The 25,639-nt window shown below is 42.1% G+C and overlaps 1 protein-coding gene across 4 annotated transcripts in view; it reads right to left on the bottom strand.

Annotated features, from left to right (window-relative positions):
* Nucleotides 1–25,639, bottom strand: part of LOC112267038 (proto-oncogene tyrosine-protein kinase Src) — a 37,901-nt gene extending 12,262 nt beyond the window's left edge. The window contains exons 1-10 of one of the 4 annotated variants that reach the window (XM_024445048.2): nucleotides 25,214–25,639; nucleotides 23,753–24,091; nucleotides 13,799–14,071; nucleotides 10,598–10,697; nucleotides 9,607–9,624; nucleotides 8,996–9,094; nucleotides 8,205–8,308; nucleotides 4,159–4,308; nucleotides 3,540–3,695; nucleotides 51–230 (exon numbers count right to left, since the gene is read on the bottom strand). In XM_024445048.2, coding sequence (XP_024300816.1) covers nucleotides 51–230; nucleotides 3,540–3,695; nucleotides 4,159–4,308; nucleotides 8,205–8,308; nucleotides 8,996–9,094; nucleotides 9,607–9,624; nucleotides 10,598–10,697; nucleotides 13,799–14,063 — 1,072 coding nt within the window. In that variant the 5' untranslated portion in view covers nucleotides 14,064–14,071; nucleotides 23,753–24,091; nucleotides 25,214–25,639. Of the gene's footprint in view, nucleotides 1–50; nucleotides 231–3,539; nucleotides 3,696–4,158; nucleotides 4,309–8,204; nucleotides 8,309–8,995; nucleotides 9,095–9,606; nucleotides 9,625–10,597; nucleotides 10,698–13,798; nucleotides 14,072–15,954; nucleotides 16,516–23,752; nucleotides 24,092–25,213 lie in introns of those variants that run through there. The other 3 variants (XM_024445078.2, XM_024445067.2, XM_024445058.2) reach the window with 3 other exon arrangements.

Genomic DNA, 25,639 nt, shown 5'->3' with positions numbered 1-25,639 from the left:
GATGGACAGCCATACTGATAATAATGATGATGTGTGTGGTCTACAGTTACCTTGGGTCATGTACTCAGTGACGATGTAGATGGGTTCCTCAGACACCACAGCGTAGAGCTGCACCAGTTTCTCGTGTCTCAGCTTCTTCATGACCTGCGCCTCCTGGAGGAAGGCCTCTGGGGACATGGTGCCTGTCTTCAGGGTCTTGATGGCCACCCGCGTTGTACCGTTCCACTTCCCTGTGTAAACACAAAAGCTATAGGTCAGAGACCATAGCCAACGTAGCTAAAGGAGTACATTATTTCTCTTGGCGACCCAGACAACCAGTGGGACAGGCGCACGTTTCTGCCACAAGCAACCACACAGTTCTTATATGAAGTTATAGGTTAAATACATGAAATTGGAATGAAAAGTAGAGCCTGACAGATCTGCTATTTTTGGATCCAACACCGATTGTTTTTAGACTTAAAATATTCACAATAACCAATATATCTGCCGATATTTTTATTATTATAGTTGGATTAGTTTTTTTTGTTTTTGTTTTTACAAATCTGTATGATTGTGCTTAAAACAGCCCTTCAAAAAGGTACTCAGAAAGCAGATTTTTGTTATTTGAGGAAAGAGCATTAATGTAAGTGTCACATTGAATTGAAGAGCACAAGAAATACACTATTTTTTTGATGGAAAAACTGTGTTACTCTTGTGAAAGGAGGATAAACTGCACTGATTCCAGCAAAAAAAATTGTATCTGAAGACTGAGCTGCCTCATGCTAGCCAGCTGGAAAACAACGACATAGGACACATTTTCAATGTATTGGTATTTAGCCATGTTTTCATCGATTGTAGGGCTGTACCCACTGAATTCTGGTAGTTGTCACTTAAAAGGAAAAACATCAATCATAACATTTGCCGCTGGCACAGTGCTGCCTCTCGCCCCAAGTGTTGCTTCAGTGAATGATCCTTGCTATCCGGGTTCCTTGGGACGTCCCTACCCCATTGAAGTAGAAATAAAAAAGGGTTACAGTAAGGGTTAAGGTTTGGGTTAGATAAGGTAAGGGTTATTGTTAGGGTATGGGTTAGGGTTTAGCGAAGGGACATCCCAAGGATCCAGGATAACACTAACCCTCAGTGAACTGAGTCAAGTACTCTCACACAGCTAGTTAGCTGGGCTCGATCGGGATGGCAAAATGTGAATTTGGACCAGTCCCTGACAAGAAACAACCCAAACATCAAAACGTAGCTACAGAGCGCTACTTTGTAACCTGCTATGTTTTTTTAATCTCTGAAAACTGAATGACGGAGCTTGAGTGATACACTTCGCAAAGAGGAAATATTACACACCAGATTTCACAGGCTTCACTAAAGGGCTGTAACTCTGTACCACAGAGTTGAACATTCTTAGCACGTCCCTTGCTTTACATTTGGGCATAGCATTCATAGTTGTCACGACACCCAACACGATACCATGACACTCCATGTAACAGTATATGGCCAGTGTCCATTTTTGGGCACTTTATTGAGCTGGCAAGCTTCTACCCACTCAGAACTTACTGTAAAAGCAGTAACAATAAAAGCCCATTTATGATGTCCGGAGGCTCCGTATGGAGGTTGGGCAGCAATTGCCGGGCCTCTGGCAGCCAAATCAAGCTCTATACCTCATTGCCATGAGCCTGCCAAATTTTGTAACAATGTGAAGGGCTCCATATAGCTCCACATTGACATGAATGGTTGATGGTAGGTGGGGGCAGTATGTCCTGTACAAACACAAACTCACTTCCTTGACAACTTCCTTAATGTCAATGCGGATTTACACGGAGCCCTCCGCATTGTTACAAAGACAAGCCGGAGGTTCCACAATTGTGTCACCACATCCATCCTAGGCCTTCGGACCGCATTGCCGGATCAAGCATAAATCGACTTTTAAATAGTGTCCAGCATTGCTGTAGCGCGCTGTCATGACGTTGGCCTCTTTGGGTATAGCAAGCCCCACCCCCCTCTCCCTGCCTCCCCCTTGCCTCCTTCAACTAGGTTGCTGTGGTCAGAGAGGTCGTGAATTCCTGAGAAGACCGTGCCACATGGCCACACAGTATAGAGAGAGTAGATTTTCATGGAGAACAAAGGAAACCCTTCCACCTCACAGAACTTGAGGTACGAACAAATTTCATGTTCCGGAGAAAGTATAAAAGATCGGTGAAGAATCCAGCTACGAACTGGTCCGTTTGTCACAACTTGGGGAAGCTCATGGGAGACGGTGTGGCCACATTACCATAACGCTGTTTATATAATAGCCTCAGATATGAGATTTACATGTAATTGATATATAAGATGAATGAGTGAGTATGATACTGTTTGTTAAAGTGTGTAATATGATTTTGGACTGTTCAATGAAGGAAAACCCCAAAAGGGGATTTAAATCAGAGGACTGCCCCTGAGCCCAGTTAGGGTCAGACATCCTGGGACAGCCCTTTTTGCCATTCCGAATAAAACCCCCACTCGGGTTTTCGATCAGCAGACCGAGCTTACCTCAATTACGAGATCGCTAAAGGTTGGAGACCATGTTTTTCTCCATTATGAGGGGACAAAGGTTGTAGACCATTGCTGAATCTTTTAATCATACCACGTGGTTAAACTCTTAGACTATCGATACCAACAGAATAAGAACAAGTCTTTGATATTAATTACTAGTCTGCAGCTAGGAATTCGGTATCATTGAACGCAAAGAACGACAACCGCCGAAACATCCATTCTATAATGAAACGAATGAATGTCACTCTGAACTATCCACTAACCACAACAGAGAGAGAGAGGGAGAGAGACGGACAATTCTACAAAAGAAATGAACTTTTCACCAGTGATCAAGACAACACACTGAGCTTAAATATATATATTGATTGCAGTTGTTCCCGAATGAGTGAGCGTTCATGTGCAAAGGATTAGCATTTAAATTTTTATATTTATCACTTTGTAGTGACTTCTTAGTCGACCCCCACTTCCCCTTTTGTCTAACAAGCCGCCATGCCGGTTTAGCCCACTAGGGCACATTCTCATTTCATGTAACCACATTTACCTTGTTTGTTTGTTTGTTTGTTTATGCATTTCTGTGAATTACTTAGTAAAAATAAATTATTTAAGACAATTGATGTATGGATGACTCATAGTGAAGACTGGGTTCGTGCAGACGTTTGGAATGAGACTAATGTGAGGTAAGGTAAATAGTTAATTAATTCGAAGACTAATTGATCAGATAAAATATCTGAAAAGTTATTTTAGGAAATGATAACTTTGTAATCTGAATATTTTTCCTTGGTGCCCCGACTTCCTAGTAATTACGGTTACATGATTAATCAGTCTAATCGCGTAATAACTAAAAACTATCAGTCTTCAGTTAATGATAGTAAAGACACGACAGCGCCAAGGCAAGATAGGCTTAGAATGGGGGTTTCTTCTCAAGCGTGTTCTCTGCATTTGATAAAATCAATCCTTTTTGGTGGATTAAATGCAGATACAAATACATCCGTAAAGAGCTAATGTGTGCACGCGCATCTTACCCATCCAGACCTCTCCAAAACAGCCCTGGCCCAGTTTGAGGTCGAGGTGGAGCGATTCCCGTGGGATTTCCCAGGCATCACGGGCCAGGCCCTGGGTCTGAGGCTTCAGCACGGGACACACCTCCGTCAGACAGTGGCACAGCCCGTCTGCATGCTCTGGGGTTAGGTAGAGAAAGATAGAAAGAGGCATACTGTTACCACCTAGACATTTAGCACTGTCCACCCTTGCTAGCACTATCCACATTAGGCAGTAGAAGCAAAGTTTTCTGCGAGACATTTCTGATAATAGTCAGATGTGCCAATCTGTTGGATATTCTTATTGAGTTATTGAGCAATGTCTGTTTCACTTTGACGCATGATCAATATGCTTGACAAAGACACTGCATACCATGTAAGAAAAAGTATATATATATATATATATATTTTACATATACATTTACACTAGTTGGAAAACAGAATGACAATTGCCCCCATCATGACCTTGACATACATATTATAGTACATGGACAAATAAATAGAAAAACATTCAATTCAAGTTTGGTGTTACTCTCTGTATAATAGGAATTTTTGTAAGTAAGTGGCAAAGGTGTCAAAAATGTGAGTATAATGTGTTACTTACTGCGATAGTGGAAGACCAGCTGCTGCAGACTGCTGAACTGGGTGCGTGAGGTGATATAGAAACCGCCGCTGTCTAGTTTGCGTATCTTGTAGTGTTTGACGTTGAGGCCTTTAGTGTTGTCATAGTCCAACACGGACAGGCAATAGGCTCCTGTTCATAAAAATAGAATTTGAAAATAATTTGAAAATAATTACAAAGTGTGTGTGTGTAACGAGGGATGGGTCAAAACAAATTAAATTGAATTCAAAAGATATTGTCCCAGCAGAGACATTCATTGCACAGCCATGAGTACAGCCAATAAGAAACAATAATAGAACAACATGAATTTGGAACGGCTGATGCTAAAAACAACTTGTACACTACAACCAGTACAGAGGGTAAGCCTCAATAGCACTCTGCTCTATCGTTATTTCTAACAACATGCAACTGTGAAACTCCACTCCCTACGCCTTTATAAATCAGTAAAACACAATCAACAGTCAGCACTCACAGCTGTACCACTACCTGTAGTATCCATGGTGAGTGCATACGAAGAGCAAATTCTGATTACGCACTTCCCATACACTTTAATTGTGAGACACTTGCATGTTATAATGTAAAATAGTAATTATAAAAAGAGACTTTTATCCAAAGCCACTTAAATAACTGTCAACTTTAACAGTGACATATACACTCAGTGGCCAGTTTTGTATTTATGATGGATCCCCATTAGCTCTTCCTGGGATCAAGTTTATTAGTTACACCCATCTATTACCAGGTTGGACCACCTTTTGCCCCTAGAATAGCTCTAATTTTTTGGGCCACGGAAATATTGCTCAATTGGTATCGAGGGCCCTAACGTGTGCCAGGCAGGATGGGGCCATGGACACTACTTACGCCAAATCCTTACTCTGCCATCAGAATGATGCCACAGGAAATGGGATTCTGCAGACCAGGCAATGTTTTTCCACTGCTCAATTGTCCAGTGTTGGTGATCACGTGCCCACTGGAGCTACTTCTTTTTGTTTTTAGCTGATAGAGTGGAACCCGGTGTGGTAGTCTGCTGCAACAGCCCATTTGTAACAAGGCCCAACGAGTTGTACATTCCGAGATGCCGTTCTACACACCACTGTTGTACTGCACCATTATTTGCCTGTTTGTGGCACGCCTGTTAGCTTGCACAATTCCTGCCATTCTCCTTCAACCTCAGGACTACAGCTGACTGGATGTTTTTTTGTAACCATTCTCACTAAATCATATACACTGTCGTGCGTCCAAGAGTCCAAGAGGCCAGCCGTTTCAGAGATACTGAAATCGGCGAGTCTGGCACTGTCGATTCAGTGGCGGTCGTTGCCATTTAATATACAGTACCAGTCAAAAGTTTGGACACACCTACTCATTCAAGGGTTTTTCTTTATTATTACTATTTTCTACATTGTAGAATAATAGTGAAGACATCAAAACTATGAAATAACACGTAAAAGACCAAGTCCATATTATGGCAAGAACAGATCAAATAAGCAAAGAGAAACAATAGTCCACCATTACTTTAAGACATGAAGGTCAGTCAATCCGGAAACTAATCCAAATTTGAGATTTTTAGCTCCAACTGCAGTGTCTTTGTGAGATGCAGAATAGGTGAACGGATGATCTCCGCACGTGTGGTTCCCACCGGGTGCTTTGCTGGTGACACTATCTGTGATTTATTTAGAATTCAAGGCACACTAACCAGCATAGCTACCACAGCATTCTGTAGCGATACACCATGCCATCTGTTTGCACTTAGTGGGACTACCGTTTGATTTACAACAGGACAATGACCCAAAACACACCTCCAGGCTGTGTAAGGGCTATTTGACCAATAAGGAGAGTGATGATGCTGCATCAGATGACCTGGCCTCCACAATCACCCGACCTCAACCCAATTGATATGGTTTGGGATAAGTTGGACCGCAGAGTGAAGGAAAAGCAGCCAACAGGTGCTCAGCATATGTGGGATCTCCTTCAAGACCATTGGAAAAGCATTCCTCACAAAGCTGGTTGTGAGAATGCCAAGAGTGTGCAATGCTGTCATCAATGCAAAGGGTGACTATTTTGAAGAATTTGTTTAACACTTTTTTGGTTACTACATGATTCCATATGTGTTATTTCATAGTTTTGATGTCTTCACTACTATTCTACAATGTAGAAAATAGTACAAATAAAGAACAATCCTTGAATGAGTAGGTGTGTACAAACTTTTGACTGGTACTGTATATACAATATTTTTTTATGAACACGGCCTTATTTCTATTAATGTATATTGGATGACTGTCATTCATATTCCACTCACCCAGCTCAATGTAACATCGACAGGTTTAGGCTACTGCATAATACTTTCCATATACACATCATGAGGTTGCTACAACCTAGCCTATGAATTAAAGTTTACAAAGTAAGTGCACTGGTTTAGAGAAATTTGAGTAATCAAGGGGACAGACAATGACACATTCAATACCGCCTTGCACACTCTTGCCTGCATCTAGCTGATCTAGGGTGTAATCATTAGTACAACAGTTGAAAACAAGAGTTTCTATTGGGCAAATTCATGTATGTTTTTCACCCTGTATTGTTCTGTTTGCAGCCACATACAAACAGCATGATCCCTTTGATAGTTGTATAATTCCTTCTCGCATCTACGTGCTCTCCTCTTCTCACCATTCCCATCGCTTATAGACTTCAGTGCACAACACATCAGCTTTCTGTGACCAGGCGAAAAAAAAAACTTTCCAAGCCAAACCTTCATATAATTTTGGATTGTGACATATAGCTGGATCTACATCGTTGTCACCATATTAACGTCATAGTCAACATAACTAGCTCCAGAGTATTTAACAGGTGACATCAAAAAGGATCATAGCTTTCACCTGGTCAGTCTATGTGGTGGAAAGAGCAGGTATTCCTACTGTTTTGTGCACTCCGTGTATGTGGCCCATGTGGGAATCAAACCAGTAATGAAATTAAGTATGATCATGCTCTCCGGACTTCAGATCAAACCGGCGGCAAGACTAATGTTGCCAGCGCCATGCTCTAACAGTACCCCCTGAGCCAGGACTGAAGGAATGAAGCACACTACTTAGAGCATGCAACCCTACTCTACCGTCTAAAGCAGGGGAGTCAAACTGAATTCCAATCCGGTCTGCAATTTGTTTCCAATTAAGACCTAGACAACCAGATGAGGGGAGGTCACTAAATCAATGACTGTAATTATTAAAAGCAAGTACAATGAAGGAGTGAAAACCTGCAGACAATCGGCCTTCGAGGACTGGAGTTTAACAAGTGCTCTAAAAGCATGAACCCTGCACACTTCTGCATGCACCATACACCTGATGGCATAAATACTACAAAACAAGCCTTTCTCTCTAAAATATTAGTGCACATTAGTATACTTGCACCCTCAACACTATGGCATAGATCATCCCCACTATAACACAAGCCCTACACACTACTATGCACCCTACACACACACACACACATCAGCATACACCATGCCTACAGACCAAACTACACGCTACACCATATGAACTCTATACCCTAGAACATGAGCTCTATGCCCTGCAGAATGGAATCTAAAGCACCCTACGCTGTAAATCCTTTCCCTAGACCCTCCCCCTGTGTGTGTTTGTGTGTGTGTATGCGAGAGACAGTGTGTGTGTGACTGTGTGTGTGTGCGTGTGTGCACGCAGAGATTTTATAGCCAGAGGAAATCCAGCACCCTCGCACGGTGACTTAGCTCTGCTTGTGTGATTCATTCACCCCCCCACCCCCACCCCCCGTCCATTCACAGGTGCTCCACTCCCCCAATTCCTCCAAAATAACCCCCTCCCTACGCCACCGATCCACAGCTAGAGGCCCCCGGGACAAAAAGACCCAAAAAGTATCTATTCACGCATTTGGTCAGTACATTCTGTGTTAGAGAGGACTACTTCACAAAAGAAAGGAGAACGTCAACAAGGAATTTGACAATAATCAAAGTGCTTCTAATCCATGTCTAAAATGTCTGTCGCTCTTTCAGAGGTTCTTCTCACCTTTAGTGGTTTCGCTCTCTCGGACCAGGAAGGTTCCTCGTCGGTTCTGTAAACTCAGAAGGAGCCTCTCCGAGTTGCGCCGAGTTATCTTCCCAAAATACCACCTGCGAATGTGGGCCAGAGTGAGTGAGAACGAACAGTGAGAACCTGCCACTAAGCAGCTATAAAGGAACGTCGTCATAGTTGTGCTCATGTTTTCAGACATCAAAAACAGCGTAATGTTAAGAAGAGTTTCCATTTCGTGCTATTGATTGTGTAGATCCAGTTACATGCCTCAACCAAATAAATGGAAATAATAATAATAATAAGCACAGAAAAAACAAGATGTTATATGGTTCTTAAATATGGTGCTTATCTTTTTCATTCATTTTGGATTGTGACATATAGCTGGATCTACAAAATAGATGGCCTCGGACGTGGAGTACTCTCAACAGAAAACCACTTTTCAGCTCTGAAAACACCTGACAAACTTTGATTTTGAAGGGTAAATGTCCCTTTAATGTCCCGATGAAGCACTACTTTTGCCCATTTGGAGAATTTTGCAAACCACTAGCTTAAAGTCATAAAATCTGATTTTAAACCTAACGTTAACCACACTGCTACACCTAATGCCTAACCTTACATTAAGAACAAAAAGCAACAACAAAAAAATCACACATTTTTACAGTTTAGCCAATTTTGAATACAGCTGGCCCATCTATTGGAAATCACTCAGTTCTGCCTCCAGGACAAGATTCATGACAATAAACGGCAATCTGCGAGAAAACAGGAAGAAATAAAAGTTGAGGTACTCTTCTGCCTGGATGGAGTCAGAGGGGGCCACGTAGTTGCTGGGGATATAACCGCTTTCTCCGGTGGTCAGAGACCGAGCGAGCCACCAGTCCCCTTCCCTGCAGCACGACAGAGGAGAGGAGGAGACGACAGAGTTATTGACTGGGACAATCAGAACCCTTCCCTGGGTTCATTCAGGGTACTAACTGGTTATTCACATCAGATACAGACTATTTGACAGTGGTTGAAGCCTAAAAACACCACCGTGAGTAAACAAGTGTAGTACACTGATTTCTGTGCTCATATCATGAAACTCACAGGATAATAAAATTAACTATCTTGACTAAATAAGAATTAATAAAACAGGGATACCAAGTGAACACAATATGACTGATTATACCATATTCTGTGCTTTTTCACCTTTGCCTTCATAAGCACAATTGTTTGGTTTGCTTGTAGTGACCAGTAATTCTCTCAACAACAAAATAAGACTGGTTACTCTACATGCTGTAGCTTGGGTTAACAAATATTACCTCAGTGCACATTTTGAGGAAAAACAGGTTCAATGGAAAGAGGAACGGTGGCGAGATAAGTTAAGACAGGGGGGCTCAGAAAGGACTAGTTCACTGACCTGAAGCTGTACTTTCTCCTAAGAGAAACCATGAAGCGTGAGAGAAGGAAATAACAGAAACAGCAAAGAACATCAAAAACATGGAGAGAAATGCAGCAAACAGCACTGCACAGCACACAAGACAAGACAAGACTTCAAGCATTTCAAACCATTGAACAATAACAGGAAAACTGAAAAAAAAAATACAATCTGCACCTAACTCCAAAATGGCTTGACCTGAAGTGGTTGTATTTGAACCATGCATTTTAAATGTCTTCCTATAGTGTCTTATGAGGTTTGTCTTTAACGCAGCTCTGTTGTACTTGTGTATTTTGTATTTTTTCCTGCTGCAACCAAAATACCCAGTGAAGGAACAATGGAAACAAACTGGCTTGCGTCCTATAAAGAGATGCTTTGGAAAGGTCATAGACTTGGAAATAAAAAAATAAAATAAAAATCATTTTTAACAATTAGACCCAATCAACACTAGAAGGGCTACAATCTGGGTTGTGTTTATTAGAGCACACAACATAAAACGTTCTGTTACGGTTTTCAACAGAAAAATTAAAATGTGTGATTTTTATAGAACAGGCAGTGCTGTTAGTTTGTTTTCTTTCATTTGGTGCCTAATGAACATGACCTGACAAGGCTGTCAATGTAAGATCTGAAAGCATTAGTAGTCGAGTTGTACCGAGGTGATGGGGTCGAGAGAAAGGGGACAGACGTTGTCTGGCTAACGAGGAATTATGAATAAGTGGGCACTCTGTGACTGTGTGTGTGTGTGCGTACACACACACACACACACACACACACACGAGTGAGTGAGTGAGCAAGCAAGCGAGCTCATGGGTGTGTGTTTATACAGAGTGCTTGCATGCAAGTGTCTGTGTTTACAGAACAACGTGTGTGTTTGAGTTTGTCTATGTCTGGATGAGTGTGTGTGTCTAGGTGGAAGTACAGCATGGATAAGTTGGATCTAAACAGGAAGATGATGGCGTGGGCATCTCCTTACGTGTTGTTGACGATCTGCAGCCGCTCGCCTTTCTTGAACGTCAGGTCCGAGGCAGTCCGTGACTCATAGTCGTAGAGCGCCACAAATGTAGTGACACCTCCTGTGGGACAGACACACACACACGAACACTGTATTTTAGACATGGGAGATTTGGGCTAACACACATCTGATTAACAGCAAAAGGCAAAAAGTACAGTATCCTCTTCCTGCAATATACAGCTCATATTGATATAAACCTGAATATTAAGATAGATTCATAGAACTGGGTATTATTTTTTCCGTAACCATTAATCAGGCAGGAGGATTACTAGCTCCGTTGCCCCCGCTTACATATGTTGTCTCAATTTAATATTTTGGCATTCGCATCTTAAAACATTACACTGGAGGTCTTTGCACTTCACCATCAGGAAGAAAAAGAGGAAACACTGAGCTGTATATTACAATTTAGCATCTCCCGAAAAGAGATATCGGGCATGTACATTAGGGCTGCCCAATAGTTCTTGAAGGTAACAACATACAGTGGGGCAAAAAAGTATTTAGTCAGCCACCAATTGTGCATGTTCTCCCACTTAAAAAGATGAGAGAAGCCTGTAATTTTCATCATAGGTACACTTCAACTATGACAGACAAAATGAGAAAAACAATCCAGAAAATCACATTGTAGGATTTTTTATGAATTTATTTGCAAATTATGGTGGAAAATAAGTATTTGGTCAATAACAAAAGTTTATCTCAATACTTTGTTATATACCCTTTGTTGGCAATGACAGAGGTCAAATGTTTTCTGTAAGTCTTCACAAGGTTTTCACACACTGTTGCTGGTATTTTGGCCCATTCCTCCATGCAGATATCCTCTAGAGCAGTGATGTTTTGGGGCTGTTGCTGGGCAACACGGACTTTCAACTCCCTCCAAAGATTTTCTATGGGGTTGAGATCTGGAGACTGGCTAAGCCACTCCAGGACCTTGAAATGCTTCTCACGAAGCCACTCCTTCGTCGCCCGGCCAGTGTGTTTGGGATCATTGTCATGCTGAAAGACCCAGCCACGTTTCATCTTCAATGCCCTTGCTGATGGAAAGAGGTTTTCACTCAAAATCTCACGATACATGGCCCCATTCATTCTTTCCTTTACACGGATCAGTCGTCCTGGTCCCTTTGCAGAAAAACAGCCCCAAAGCATGATGTTTCTACCCCTATGCTTCACAGTAGGTATTGTGTTCTTTGGATGCAACTCGGCATTCTTTGTCCTCCAAACACAACGAGTTGAGTTTTTACCAAAAAGTTATATTTTGGTTTCATCTGACCATATGACATTCTTCTGGATCATCCAAATGCTCTCTAGCAAACTTCAGACGGGCCTGGACATGTACTGGCTTAAGCAGGGGGACACGTCTGGCACTGCAGGATTTGAGTCCCTGGCGGCGTAGTGTGTTACTGATGGTAGGCTTTGTTACTTTGGTCCCAGCTCTCTGCAGGTCATTCACTAGGTCCCCCGGTGTGGTTCTGGGATTTTTACTCACTGTTCTTGTGATCATTTTGACCCCACGGGGTGAGATCTTGTGTGGAGCCCCAGATTGAGGGAGATTATCAGTGGTCTTGTATGTCTTCCATTTCCTAATAATTGCTCCCACAGTTGATTTCTTCAAACCAAGCTGCTTACCTATTGCAGATTCAGTCTTCCCAGCCTGGTGCAGGTGTACAATTTTGTTTCTGGTGTCCTTTGACAGCTCTTTGGTCTTGGCCATAGTGGAGTTTGGAGTGTGACTGTTTGAGGTTGTGGACAGGTGTCTTTTATACTGATAACAAGTTCAAACAGTGCCATTAATACAGGTAATGAGTGGAGGACAGAGGAGCCTCTTAAAGAAGTTGTTACAGGTCTGTGAGAGCCAGAAATCTTGCTTGTTTGTAGGTGACCAAATACTTATTTCCCACCATAATTTGCAAATAAATTCATTAAAAATCCTACAATGTGATTTTCTGGATTTTTTTTTCTCATTTTGTCTGTCATAGTTGAAGTGTACCTATGATGAAAATTACAGGCCTCTCTCATCTTTTTAAGTGGGAGAACTTGCACAATTGGTGGCTGACTAAATACTTTTTTGCCCCACTGTATATAGCTTATAACAACCACCTGATTTAGAACGTGGAATCTCGGGCCTACATTGATTGGTTAATTAGTTGCCGGGGGGATAACCCGAGCCTGCAGAAAATTCCCAATATGAGAGGGCAACCAATCTCTTTACAGGAAACACAAAATAATTACTGACCTGTCTAGACACATAGTTAGATGCCTGGCGCTGAACTTGGATATTATAACGTTGTCTGGTCTGTGAGTCTTCAAAGTCAAACTGAAGATGGTTTTGCACTCTAAGCAGTTGCAGCCTTAAGGGAACACTTCAAATATGTTTTACTTCCTATATATGTGAAAATGGTGTGTTTCTATGTTTTGTAGTCAAAAAGATAAGACACTGGTAGGTGCTGGATATCATGAACATGAGGTAAAAAAATAAGCAAAGTGTTCCTTTACCTTCATTGTGAAACAGGGTGTTTTTCTAAGCGCTGCTTTAGAGCGACGGTGCCCAAACTCTGAACTACGCTTTAGGGCCTAAGGACATCAAATCCAGTTTAGTCTAGTTGATAAAAAAGGGGCATTCGTGTGAATGATGACATTTTGGATCTTCCTCAAACAAAATCCATAGAAAGATCCTTCGGGGGAAGGATGTTTGCTTTACACTTAATCTGTACCCAAAATTAGTATTGAGAAATAATTATTTAAAATAAATGGGTGACATTTACATTCCAAAGGGACATGTAACATATTTCCATTTGAATGTTCCATAATGTTTTTCCCTGCTTCATGCAGCCCAGGCAGCATTGGAACGTCCTGCTCCACCTACCTGCCAGTGGTCCTCTGTGAGGAGAGATGATGCTTTGGAAAGGTCATAAACTTTTAAATTAAATAAAAAAGCCTCAACTATCAGAGCCAATCAACACTAGGGCTAGAATCAGGGTTGTTTATTAGAGCAAGCAACAGAAAACTTTTTTTAACCCTTTTTCAACAGAAAAACAAAAATGTGTGTTTCTTATGGGACAGGCAGTGCCGCACTGTTTTAGTTTGTTTTCTTTCATTTGGTGCCTAATGAATATGACCTGACAAGGCTGTCATTGTAAGATCTGAAATCATTCCACCTGCTCCACTTACCTGCCAGTAGTCCTCTGTGAGGAGAGATGATGCTGCCCGTGTGGTCCACCCCGCCGAACAGTGCCAGCTCAGGGGTGTTGGTGGGGGCATGCCCGGGGTGGTGGGCGCGCCTCGTGACCCCTACGGCGGGACTTCTGTTGGGGGTCTGAGTCTGCTGGGCTGGGCTGAGGTGGTGGTGCATGCTGTCCAAGCCTGTTCCAATGGTTCCATCCAGACTCAGTGAGCGCTGACCCGGCTCCTTAGGCTTGCTCTTGCCGACTCCCATCAGCAGGCCTGAGTAAAAGAAACAATGATTCAAATCTCAAGTTGATCCATTTCAATCTTTCTCAATGCAGATTAGACCTGTTTGATTCAATGCAATCTCTCAATTCAATTCTATACACTGAATTCAATTCCCTCAAGCCAGAACTCATGATTGGATGGAGAGACACCACTCTTCCTGATTGGTTCTAACTAACCCCTTTCCGTGCAACGGTATAATCATTCAGCAGGGTGGGGTTCATTAGGACCCAAACAAAATAAAACAGGCTGAAACAAGGAGGGGACTACCTGGGCTTGTCCAACACGGCACACTTATTTAGTTTTCTATTGCAAAACATTTTAAAATAATGAAAACCAACCTGGTGAACACCAACCATAAATAAATACAGATTTACACAATAAGACAGTGTATAATTGCGATGAACGGAAATATCGGACTTGGTCGAAGTTGGCAACAACGCTTGTCGTCATCGTCTGTAATTCTAGTGTTAGTTAAAAACCGCTGCATTTCAAGTTGAATCCTGTTCTTACGTACTCTCAGTTACAAACATGGACACAAACACCAGTTCAATTCTTCTCTCTGCACAACAGAATGAGTCACAGTGAGGAAGCCTATTACAGGCTAGATGATACACATGCACACAGCTTGTTCCGTTGTGAGCAGCAGGCCTCTCAGTTCCAGACAGTTAGTGTGTGTGAGCAGCTGTTATGATCTGTCCCTGAGAACAGAAGCTCTGACACACACACACACATACACGTCTCTCAAATCCAATTTCCCTACACACTCACTGACTGTGTGTGTGTACAGACAAGTTTCAATCTTTATTTGTCGTACGGGATATGCATCGTCCAATGAAATGCTTACCTACAGGTTCCTTCTCGAAAATGCAACAGCAATAAGAAAGTCAAAAACAAGAATATGAACAAAGCAAATGGCAGTTGAGTAGAATAAACATTTTAGCATAAGTAAAATTCAGGAAGGCAATTTATAGTACAATATTTACTTGTGTATTGGGGAAAGGGGCGCAAGTGTATAAATTGAGCAGTATAATAAGTCTGGTAGCAGTCAGTTGTGCAAAGGTTGGGAGAATCAGAGCAGCTGGCCAGTCCAGTTCAAGTGTTCAGCAGTCTGATGGCTTGTTCAGCAGTCTCATTCTCCGATACAGTCTGCCCGGCGGTAAGGGAGAGAACAGCTTGTGGCTGGGGTATGTGGGATCCTTAATAATGCTGCGTGCCTTCCTCAGCCTTCGTTTCAAGTAGAAGTCCTGGATGGGTGGAAGCACGGTCCCAGTGATGTACTGGGCCGTCTTCACCACCCACTGGAGGGCCTGGCGGTTGTGGACGGAGAAATTTCCTTACCAGGCCATGGTGCAACTAGTTAGTACGCTCTCGATAGTGCTGTGGTATTATTTGGAGAGAACCCGGGGCAGCATGCAGAATTTATTCAGCCGTCTTAGGAAGTAGAGATGCTGTTGCGCCCTCTTGACAAGAGTGATGGTGTTGTTGGTCCAGGACAAGTAAGTCCTTGGTGATGTGGACTCCAAGGAATTTAAAACTTGTGACTCTCTCTACTACAGTCCCATTTTTTATTTTTTTTTAAATTTTACCTTTATTTTACTAGGCAAGTCAGTTAAGAACAAATTCTTATTTTCAATGACGGCCTAGTGGGTTAACTGCCTGTTCAGGGGCAGAACGACAGATTTGTACCTTGTCAGCTTGGGGATTAGAACTTGCAACCTTTTGGTTACTAGTCCAACGCTCTAACCACTAGGCTACCCTGCCGCCCCATTGATGTAGATTGGGACATTATCCCTCATCTGATATCTGAAGTCAACAATCAACTCCTTTGTTTTGCTCATGTTTTCGTCATGACACCACAACACCATTTTACTTACCTCGGCGCTGTTGGTTATCAGGCCTACAACCGTGGTGTCGTCAGCAAACTTTATGATGGAGTTGGTGACGTGCAAAGCCACACAGTCGTGGGCGAACAGCAGAGGACTGAGGACACCCCTGGGGCACCCCAGTGTTAAGAGGTGCTGTTGCCAATCCTTACAGCATGTGGTCTGCCCGTCAGGAAGTCCAGGGTTATTTTGCAGAGGGTGGTGTCCAGACCCAGGGCTCTGAGCTTGAAGGGAACAATAGTGTTGAATGCTGAACTGTAGTCAATGAACAGCATTTACACATATGTGTTCCTCTTGTCGAGATGTGTTACGGCCGTGTGAACACAGACAGGGTTGAGTGTTACTAACAGAGGGTGGGGGAGGAGCAGATTAACTGGGGAGAGCTAAAAAAAGGAATGGGGGGGGGGGCTGCTGCAGCATCTGAGGTTGTGGTTGTGTCTGTGTTGCTGCATTTGTCTATGAGTGTGAATGGATTTTTAGTCACATTCGAGTGCAGGTGTGGAGATTTCTTCTCTGTTTTGGGGTTTTTAAGACATTGTTGTGTGTGTGTGTACTCAGATGAAAAGGTAAGGAACATGCTGTGTGTGTGCATTCATGCGTGTGCATTCATGCTAGGGCTGGGCGATATGGCCAAAATATTATAACACGGTATTTAAAAATAAAAAAGTTTTTGAATGATAAAAGTACTACATTTGCTTTATGAGTAGTGAGTGATCCTAGGGTGGCAACACATACACTCTAAGTGATTTCAATAAGTCTTTCTCCATTCTGATTGTTTTATACTGTTAATTTCTGCATTTACTGTACTCAATTGCAGTGGTGGAAAAATTGCAGTGGTGGAAAAAGGAAAAGTGAAAGCCACCCAGTAAAATACTACTTGAGTAATAGTCTAAAAGTATTTGGATTTAAATATACTTAATTATCAAAAGACAATGTAAATGATAAAATGTACTTAAGTATCAAAAGTAAAATTATAAATAATTTCAAATTCCTTATATTAAGCAAACCAGATGGCACCATTTAATTTTTTACATTTACGGATAGCCAGGGGCACACTCCAACACTCATCATTTACAAACAAAGCATTTGTGTTTAGTGAGTCCTCCAGATCAGAGGCAGTAGATGACCAGGGATGTTCTCTTGACAAGTGCATGAATTGGACCAAGTTAAAGTAAAAGTTGTCCAAAAAAAAATAAATTGTAAAGTAAAGTACAGATACCCCCAAAAATATGTTCTCTTAAAGTACTTTACTCCACTGCTCAATTGAGATAATTTCTACACTGCCACGTAGGGCTGCACGATATGGGCAAATAATCTAGGACTTATTTTTAGCCAAATGTTGCAATTGCGATTTTACTTGTGATTTTGAGCAAAACTGTTGGAATCATGGAAATAGAATGACCATTTTATTTCTATAATTATAATATAATAGTGGGCACTTTGAATACAGTGTTGTTTGACACAACAACAAATTCAAATGCCAAGGAGGAGTTATTGAGACAGGGTAGGAACAAGTGTGTTTAAGTGTTTCCTATAAGCTTTGGCAACATTGCATGCTTTCTCTGCGCTACTTCATGTAGCTAACATATTCTTGCTTGCATATTCCTCTTTGATTTAGAAGATACTGTTGCACAAACAACATGCTGATTTAGGTCTACACCATCACTGTTATTATCAGGCTGTATTAGCCAACTGCATTTGCTCTTACTAAATACATGTATTAGCTAGCTAGCTAGCTATTTGTATTAGCGGATAACAATTAGCGTCTCACAAGATTTAGGCCAACTTGCTAAGAAAAGAAGCTAGCAGTTTGCTGATGTAAGAAACACAAACTAATAGTGTCATTATAGAACGCTAGTGGATTTATATTAAGAAGCAAAGTGAAAACAGCATTGTTGCCTGTGCTGCATTGACCTGGCAGACTGAATGCGTCTCGTGTTTCAGTGTTGCCAACTCCTCAGTAAGGAAAGTAGCTATTGGCTGTCCTAAAAGTCGCTAAATGACATCACCTGATTTGCATAATTGGCCATGTGCATGTAATTGTGATGGACGTTGTAGGAGAGAGGAATAACGTCACGGGAGACAAACAGTGAGTAAAACACACCCTAAATATGTTTAGAACTTCAAATGAACTTTCTTCTGTCGATTCTTGTTTTTTTAAATGTCACAATTCCAACCCTCCTCCTTTATCCGGGCTTGGGACCAGCAAAGGTGACCCAAAAGAGACAAAAGAGTTACTTTGTTTTTTATTTATTTATTTTGTTTAGTTTTCTTAATTTGGTTTGGTTTTAACCTTATGGTCCACTTAGGAGCCTACAACAAGTAAAACATGAACATTTTTAACCATAACATTTTTTTTTTTTTTTTTGCTTTTTGCATACAATCTACATTAACAATCTAAATGGACCAAAAGAGACAATAGGAAAAAAAACTGTCAATGGCAATGTCAGAAATGTATGGTAACTAGTCTGGCCCTAATTCAGGTTAATTGTTTTTTTTAATGTAAGCCAGGGTGGGGAACAGCCAGCGGCGGCTTCCCTCATGCGCGATTCATTTGCAGTGTGGACGTGGAGGGGTGAACATCTCCTGCTCTGACTGCAGCTGGGAGGGACTGCTGCGCGAGGACTGGGCCGCCTGTGAGTGCTTTGGGACTGGGGTGGGGCCCACGGCAGCACCCGCTGCTCGTTGAGAAGAGTAAGAAAGATAGGTGCTTTCACGTCAGTCTCCAAAAGTCTCCAATAACACCAGAAAAAGTCGCTAGATTTGTTGTTAGTCGCTTTTTTGAAAATGTGTCACTAGAGGGGTCTGAATACACGCTAAATATAGTGACAAAGTCGCTAAGTTGGCAACACTGCTCGTGGTTGAGGAACATCAAATGCGCTCCTTGAGTGACAGGGGGTGTGGCTAGATCTGTGTGGAAAGTGGCACGGAGGAAAGAGCGGAGAGAGAGGACTCAAGTAGCGAAGTAAACTATAAATATTGACATTACACATGGCGTATCACATTTAACAAACCAAACACTGGTGTAGAAGGTAAAGTAAAAATAAAAAAACTGGTCCCTGCATCAATACCGGTATATCATAACATTCGGTATACCGTCCAGCCCTAGTTCATGCAGGCACACCTTCAGAGGAAAAGGAAAAACATCCTGCTGTGTGCATCTATAAATACAGATGGGAATGTGTGTGAGAATGCATGGCTCTGATTTATCTGTAGTCAGAATGAAGGCCAGCCCAGTGGGGGGGAATAACGTTTTCCTCAGTGTCATGCTGCTTAGTCACACAGAGAGACAGCCGGGGGGTAGATGACAGCTCAATGTTAGTGGGCGTTTGATGAGACTGCAGGTCACTGGAATTGTGGAACCAAAGGACAAAATAACGTACACAAGCCTGGCCCTGGACGAAATACCATCAGCTGGGGTCTAAAGTCTGTACCAACGTATTAGCTTAGCATAGTGGTGGCTAGCTAGTTAAGCTAGCTTGCGCATAGGCTGGGCCCTGGACCAAACAGCATCCAGGCCAAAAGCCATACCAATGTTGTAGCATTAACTATATAGTTGAAGCTAGCTTAGCTATCATGTGCACATGTCTAGATTGGGACAAAACACCAGCATCAAGGGCCAAAAGCCTGTACCGATGTCCTAGTATGGTGGAAGTTTAGCTGGTTGAAGTGTCATCACCTTCCCTGAGAACTGGTTCATTATGTTCAGAAGGCTACAAAATGGAGAAAGCTAATTGAAACATAAGTTTGGGTAGTACATCCACTTTCTATCTACTGAGAATGCCCAATTTCTTTATTTTCTTTTTTCCCCAAAAAGCTTTGGTTTTAGAAGTAAAAAAAAGCTTTGGTTTTAGTGGTATACTAGTAAGCCTACTACTGACAGCAGCATTACAGAGTGCAGAGTTCTGATGGAAGGCAGTGTTGTGCAGAATACCGGTGTGGTTGCTAAACTAGCACATGCTACATTAGAACAGCATGCAACTTATTGTAGAAAACCCTACATCCCTAATTAATTTTTCATTACCTGATTTAAAGAACATCCCAATGAACCTGTGACCCAGGCTACTGGTCATAGAAAGATGGGTTTCCAGGGTTACGGGTTTGGTTCATCACAAGGTTTCTCTCTATGAACAACACATGGCCATTTTTCTTGCCCCTAAGCTTGCATTTGAAAATGGGTTCAGTGTATTGCTCAGTGAACTGTGATAAAAGATAAGCAGAGTGCCATACAAATCGATTGAAAAACTATAGGAAGAGATACCATAGTGACGGAACAAGGTTGAAATACATCCCAAACCCTTTTGCCTTCAACTGGAGGTAAAGCTTAATCGCTAGAGCTGTCTGCTGTACAGGATGCACTAAATAACTTCAAAACAGCCATCACAGACGTCTTTCCTCCACGACCACACAGAGGTTGTCTCTCGATTCTCGATCTTTCCCCCGAGGTGTGCACTTCCACACTCCTTGTCATTGATTTAAAAGCTTTGGGTTGGTGCAAGCATTGGCTGGCTATTTCCCACCATTGTTCCTACACATCAATGAGGGAGGATTGTGCATTAAGCAGAAGGGTAGAGAATCTAAATGCAACCATGCTCCTGTTCAGTGATATCACCTGGGCCACCTTTAGTACACAACTTGCCCATAGAAATGTCAGGAACAGGGCTGACTTGAGTCCATAATCTACATGTACATGTTTGTTCTACATACTGCATTTCTATTTGAACGTTCCACAATATTGTGCCCTACTGTCACCAATCAGTATCAATGAGGCTTTTCAGGAGAAGAGGGAAGGAAGCAATTTAGGAGTTTCGAAACCTCTCAGGGGACTGTGACTGCTCTTTGATAGGAGGGCAATGTGACCAGCACACCCATAGTAGCCTCAAAGTTAGTGTGTAAACAACGGAACTAATGCTGCAGCTGCATAACTAGTAGCACATCCCCTAATATGGAGCAAGAAAGCTTGAACAACAGGATCTGTGATGATGTGATTTGTTCCCAGTTACAATACTCAGAGATAAGAAGACAGCGAGCGAGAGAGAGATTGATAGGAAGAGAGCGAGCGAAAGGGTGATGGATAGGAAGAGAGCGAGCGAGAGGGAGATGGAAAGGTGGACTGAGGAAGGGGAGAGGGATTGATTGGGTGGTTGGTTGAAAACCAGAATCAACCAACCAACAACTCCTCTCACTGCCAACCGATGTGAACAGGCACCTGAGGATGAAGACAGATAAACAAATTTTTTCGTTCCATAAAAAAAATGCAGGTTCTCCATTCCATAGGAAGTCTAGCGTGTAGTTCCAATTCATGTTGCTGGTAGCAATCAATGGAAGAAATACAAAATGTTTGAATGAATGGGGGTGTTTAAATATGTGGTGCTAGTGAGGGGAATTGTAAGGAGTTTTGTATTAGGAATCAAAATATAGGTTTAGGGGCAGTTCCTTTGAGTTCCATACAGGGGAAACCAAACTCATTCGAGTTCAAAGTCCTAAAACACAAAAATGACAATGGGTGTGGGCATATGCAGTGTGAGAAAAGCCATAGCTAGGCATCCATAGCCATGTGTACTGTAGAGTATGTGAATGTACTGTGTGCATGCATGTACAGTGCCTTCGGAAAGTATTCAGATCCCTTGACCTTTTCAACATTTTGTTACGTTACAGCCTTATTCTAAATAAAACATTTTCCTCGGCAATCTACACACAATACCTCATAATAACAAAGTGACAACAGGATTTTAGAAATTTTTGCAAAAAAAAACCCCAGATACCTTATTTATATAAGTATTCAGACCCTTTCCTATGAGACTTGAAAATTTTGTGCATCCTGTTTCCATTGATCATCCTTGAGATGTTTCTACAACTTGATTGGAGCCCACTTGTGGTAATTAAATTGATTTGACATGATTTGGAAAGGCACACACACCTTTCAATTTAAGGTCCCACAGTTGACAGTGGATGGCAGAGCATAAAGCAAGTCATGAGGTCGAAGGAATTGTCCGTAGAGCTCCGAGACAGGATTGTGTCGAGGCACAGGTCTGGGGAAGGGATACCAAAACATTTCTCCAGTATTGAAGGTCTCCAAGAACACAGTAGGTTCCATCATTCTTAAATGGAAGAGGATGGAACCACCAGGGCAGGGCTTCCTAGAGCTGGCCGCCTGGCCAAACTAAGCAATAGGGGGAGAAGGGCCTTGGTCAGGGAGGTGACCAAGAACCCAATGGTCACTCTGACAGAGCATCAGAGTCCCTCTGTGGAGATGGGAGAACCTTCCAGAAGGAAAACCATCTCTGAAGCACTTCATCAAATCAGGCCTTCATCGTAGTGGCCAGACGGAAGCCACTCCTCAATAAAAGTCACATGACAGCCTGCTTGGGAGTTTGCCAAAAGACACCTAAAGACTCTCAGACCATGAGAGCAAGATTCTCTGGTCTAATGAAACCAAGATTGAACCCTTTGAACTGAATCCAAAGTGTCACGTCTGGAGGAAACTTGCACCATCCCTATAGTGAAGCATGGGTGGCAGCATCATGCTTTGGGGATGTTTTTCAGTGGCAGAGACTGGATCGAGGGAAAGATGAACAGAGCAAAGTACAGAGAGATCCTTGACATAGACCTGCTCCAGAGAGCTCAGGACCTCCAACTGGGGCGAAGGTTCACCTTCCAACAGGACAACGACCCTAAGCACACAGCCAAGACAACGCAGGAGTGGCTTCGGGACAAGTCTCTGAATGTCCTTGAGTGGCCCAGCCAGAACCTGGACCCTAATCGAACATCTCTGGAGAGACCTGAAAATAGCTGTGCAGCAACGCCTCCCATCCAATCGGACAGCTTGAGAGGATCTCCAGACAAGAATGGGAGAAACTTCCCAAATACAGATGTGCCAAACATACCAAAGAAGAGTGGCTGTAACCGCTGCCAAAGGTGCTTCTACAAAGTACTGAGTAAAAGGTCAATACTTATGTAAATGTGATATTTCAGTTTATTTTTTATAAATTAGCTAAATTGTCTAAACTGTTTTTGCTTTGTCATTATGTGGTATTGTGTGTAGATTGAGGGGAAAAAACAATTTAAGCAATTTTAGAATAATGCTGTAATGTAACAAAATTAGGAAAAAGTCAAGGGGTTTGAATACTTTCCGAATGCACTGTATGTATGTGTGTGCGTACAACATGAGGGAAAACACAGTTTGATGGCATGTTCCACATACCAAGCAAGGCAAATAAAAAAATTGTAATCCCCACATTCAACGGATTATGGTTATAGTTCCTACATGTGCTACTGCTCCATTGATGAAATTAGTTGGGACTTTGCTTGAGGCTGATGGGACAATCGAAAGACTCATCTTGTTTTTTCCCTGGAGGGGGAAACAAGCATGTTTATCAAGATCAAAAGTGAACAAAAAAAAGGAGTGTGTGCTCCTCATTCTGGCTTAGGTCTACCCTGTTCCACGGAGCAAATACAAACATGGTTAAATAGGAAAATATTCAGATATTTTCGACTTAGAAAATATCCATAATCCTCAGAACAATCCACAATTCTGCTAAATATTGCCTGGCCACTGAATTGAGGCTTGGTTCACAGAAGAACATACAAAATGGCAGTGATATACATTTTCAACAATGCTTGGACTTGCCAGATAGGTGGAACAAGGGTGTGTCAAATGGCACCCTATTCCCTATATGGTGCACTACTTTTGAGAATAAGGTTATAGGTCTCTGGTCCAAAGTAGTGCACTATATATTGGGAATAGGGTGCCATGAGAGACGTAGCCCAAGATTGGACCAAGAATCACCTTGATGTTGTCTCGTGGTCCCTGTAAAAGGACGTCAAAAGCTTTGATAAAAGAACTTCACAGGAGACGGCAGTGTCTCCGCAGTCCTGGAGTCCTTGTCTCACCCCAACTCTCCAGAAAACCAGGTTTTATCGGCCTGTCCCATCTAATCTTCTCTCCTCCATGGCAGTGCACAGAGAATGAATGGAGAGGGGGAAGAGGGGGAGCGGAGCAGAGGAGTGCAGCCAGGGGAGAACCCAGCAGATAAACTCGACGCTGGATCCACTTCCTCTGTCCGTCACTTAATGCGGTACTCTCCCTGAAGCAACGAAACGAGGCATCGTTAAGCCATGTTGCACACTGTAAGAAGGGGAAGTAGATACACAGTATCAACCATTGGCAGACAATGAGCCATGTAAACAGACATAAATAGGAACTGGGTTTCGGTTCCCTTTAATGAGGCACATTATATAGGCTCTTTTGAACCCATATCAGTCCTTGGAGAAATCCTTAGGGGAAGCACATCAACAAGATCCTATCGACATAGAAAGACTCAACAGCACATACAGTACATCTGATATTAAAAATATCCGATTGACTAAAGCTATCCTTATATTGGTAAGGGTGTTATGAACCGGTGTATGGGAGCATTTGAGGCTGTGTTATTCTATTATAATGCAATGGTGTATTTAAGCCACACTTGAACAATAGCCTCCATTTATCTATGCTGACACTTGGCAACATCCCATGCCAAAATTCCCAGGGATGCACACCTGTTTCATTCAAACCAGTAAATATGGGCTGTAGCAAAAATATATATATCAAGCGATTGGGGTCAAGCATAAACTGTAAATGATGTACACAACTGTGCCCCTGTCCAAATCATAATATTTGTTTAACCAAAATGCCGGAAAAAATGTTGCGCACCAGACGGTCACTATTTACGCAAGTTAACGTATTGTAACCCCATTGGTGAAAGATGTGTTATTATAAAGGTTATTATCTAGGGTATATTTAAGTGCAGATCATGCACATACATACTGATCTTAACCCGCTTTAATTGGTAGGTTATAATTGGGCTGTATGAATCAGAGCAGGTGCTGTTACAACCCCATGTTGAATTACAATGGTCAGTGTGTGTGTATTGATTATTTGTATACCTTCATTTCAATCGAGGAGGGGTCGAGCATGCATTATTGTATAGTAGCCTATGTTGGCTATGCGATGGGGGTGAAATCTGTCAACAACATACTCAATGAATGACGTAGGATATAAATCCTAGGGTGAAATTGCCAAAAAAGTATACTGTCAATTCAGAACACTGTGGGGTGGTGGGGATGCGAGCAATGTGAACCAACAAGAGAAAAGCTGTCGATTACGAATCCTTTGTGTAATGTCAAGCAAATGTATTATACTAAAATGTCTTGACATTCCTTCACTTGGCCTCAGATAAACTAGTATTGTAGGCTCGTCAACACTCACCTTTGAAGCAAGCGTATTGAGGTTCACGCAAGGCACAGAAGAAGAGTGAGTAAAGAACCAAATCAAATCTTCACAGTCGTCTTCATTTCATGAAAAGGATTCGAAAACGAAAGATATCGAATTTATTTGAAGAAACTAGTAGTAAAAGAAAATCCCATTTAGAGAATGTAGGTGTGTAAGTGTTGCGAGGTCATGAAGAGCAGAGGGCACAACTTAGATTGCGGTAGCGATCCATTTCGCTAAAATAAACGCAAGAAGGCTATGGAAATTAATATGAGTAAAATTAAGTAGGCTTAGTGAAAGGCGCAGTGATAAATTAGGGCTATGAAATTAATCCTTGTGCCATATACGAGGGATATGGTGAAAACATTCCTTGTATTGAAAAAAGGCAAGATCATGTGCATCAGTGACGAAACAAGACAGCAC

The sequence above is a fragment of the Oncorhynchus tshawytscha genome, linkage group LG02 (assembly GCF_018296145.1).
Source record: "Oncorhynchus tshawytscha isolate Ot180627B linkage group LG02, Otsh_v2.0, whole genome shotgun sequence".
NCBI classification, from domain to species: domain Eukaryota; kingdom Metazoa; phylum Chordata; class Actinopteri; order Salmoniformes; family Salmonidae; genus Oncorhynchus; species Oncorhynchus tshawytscha.
Note: the sequence above shows the minus strand (reverse complement) of the source record. Positions and strands in the feature narration are given on the sequence as shown.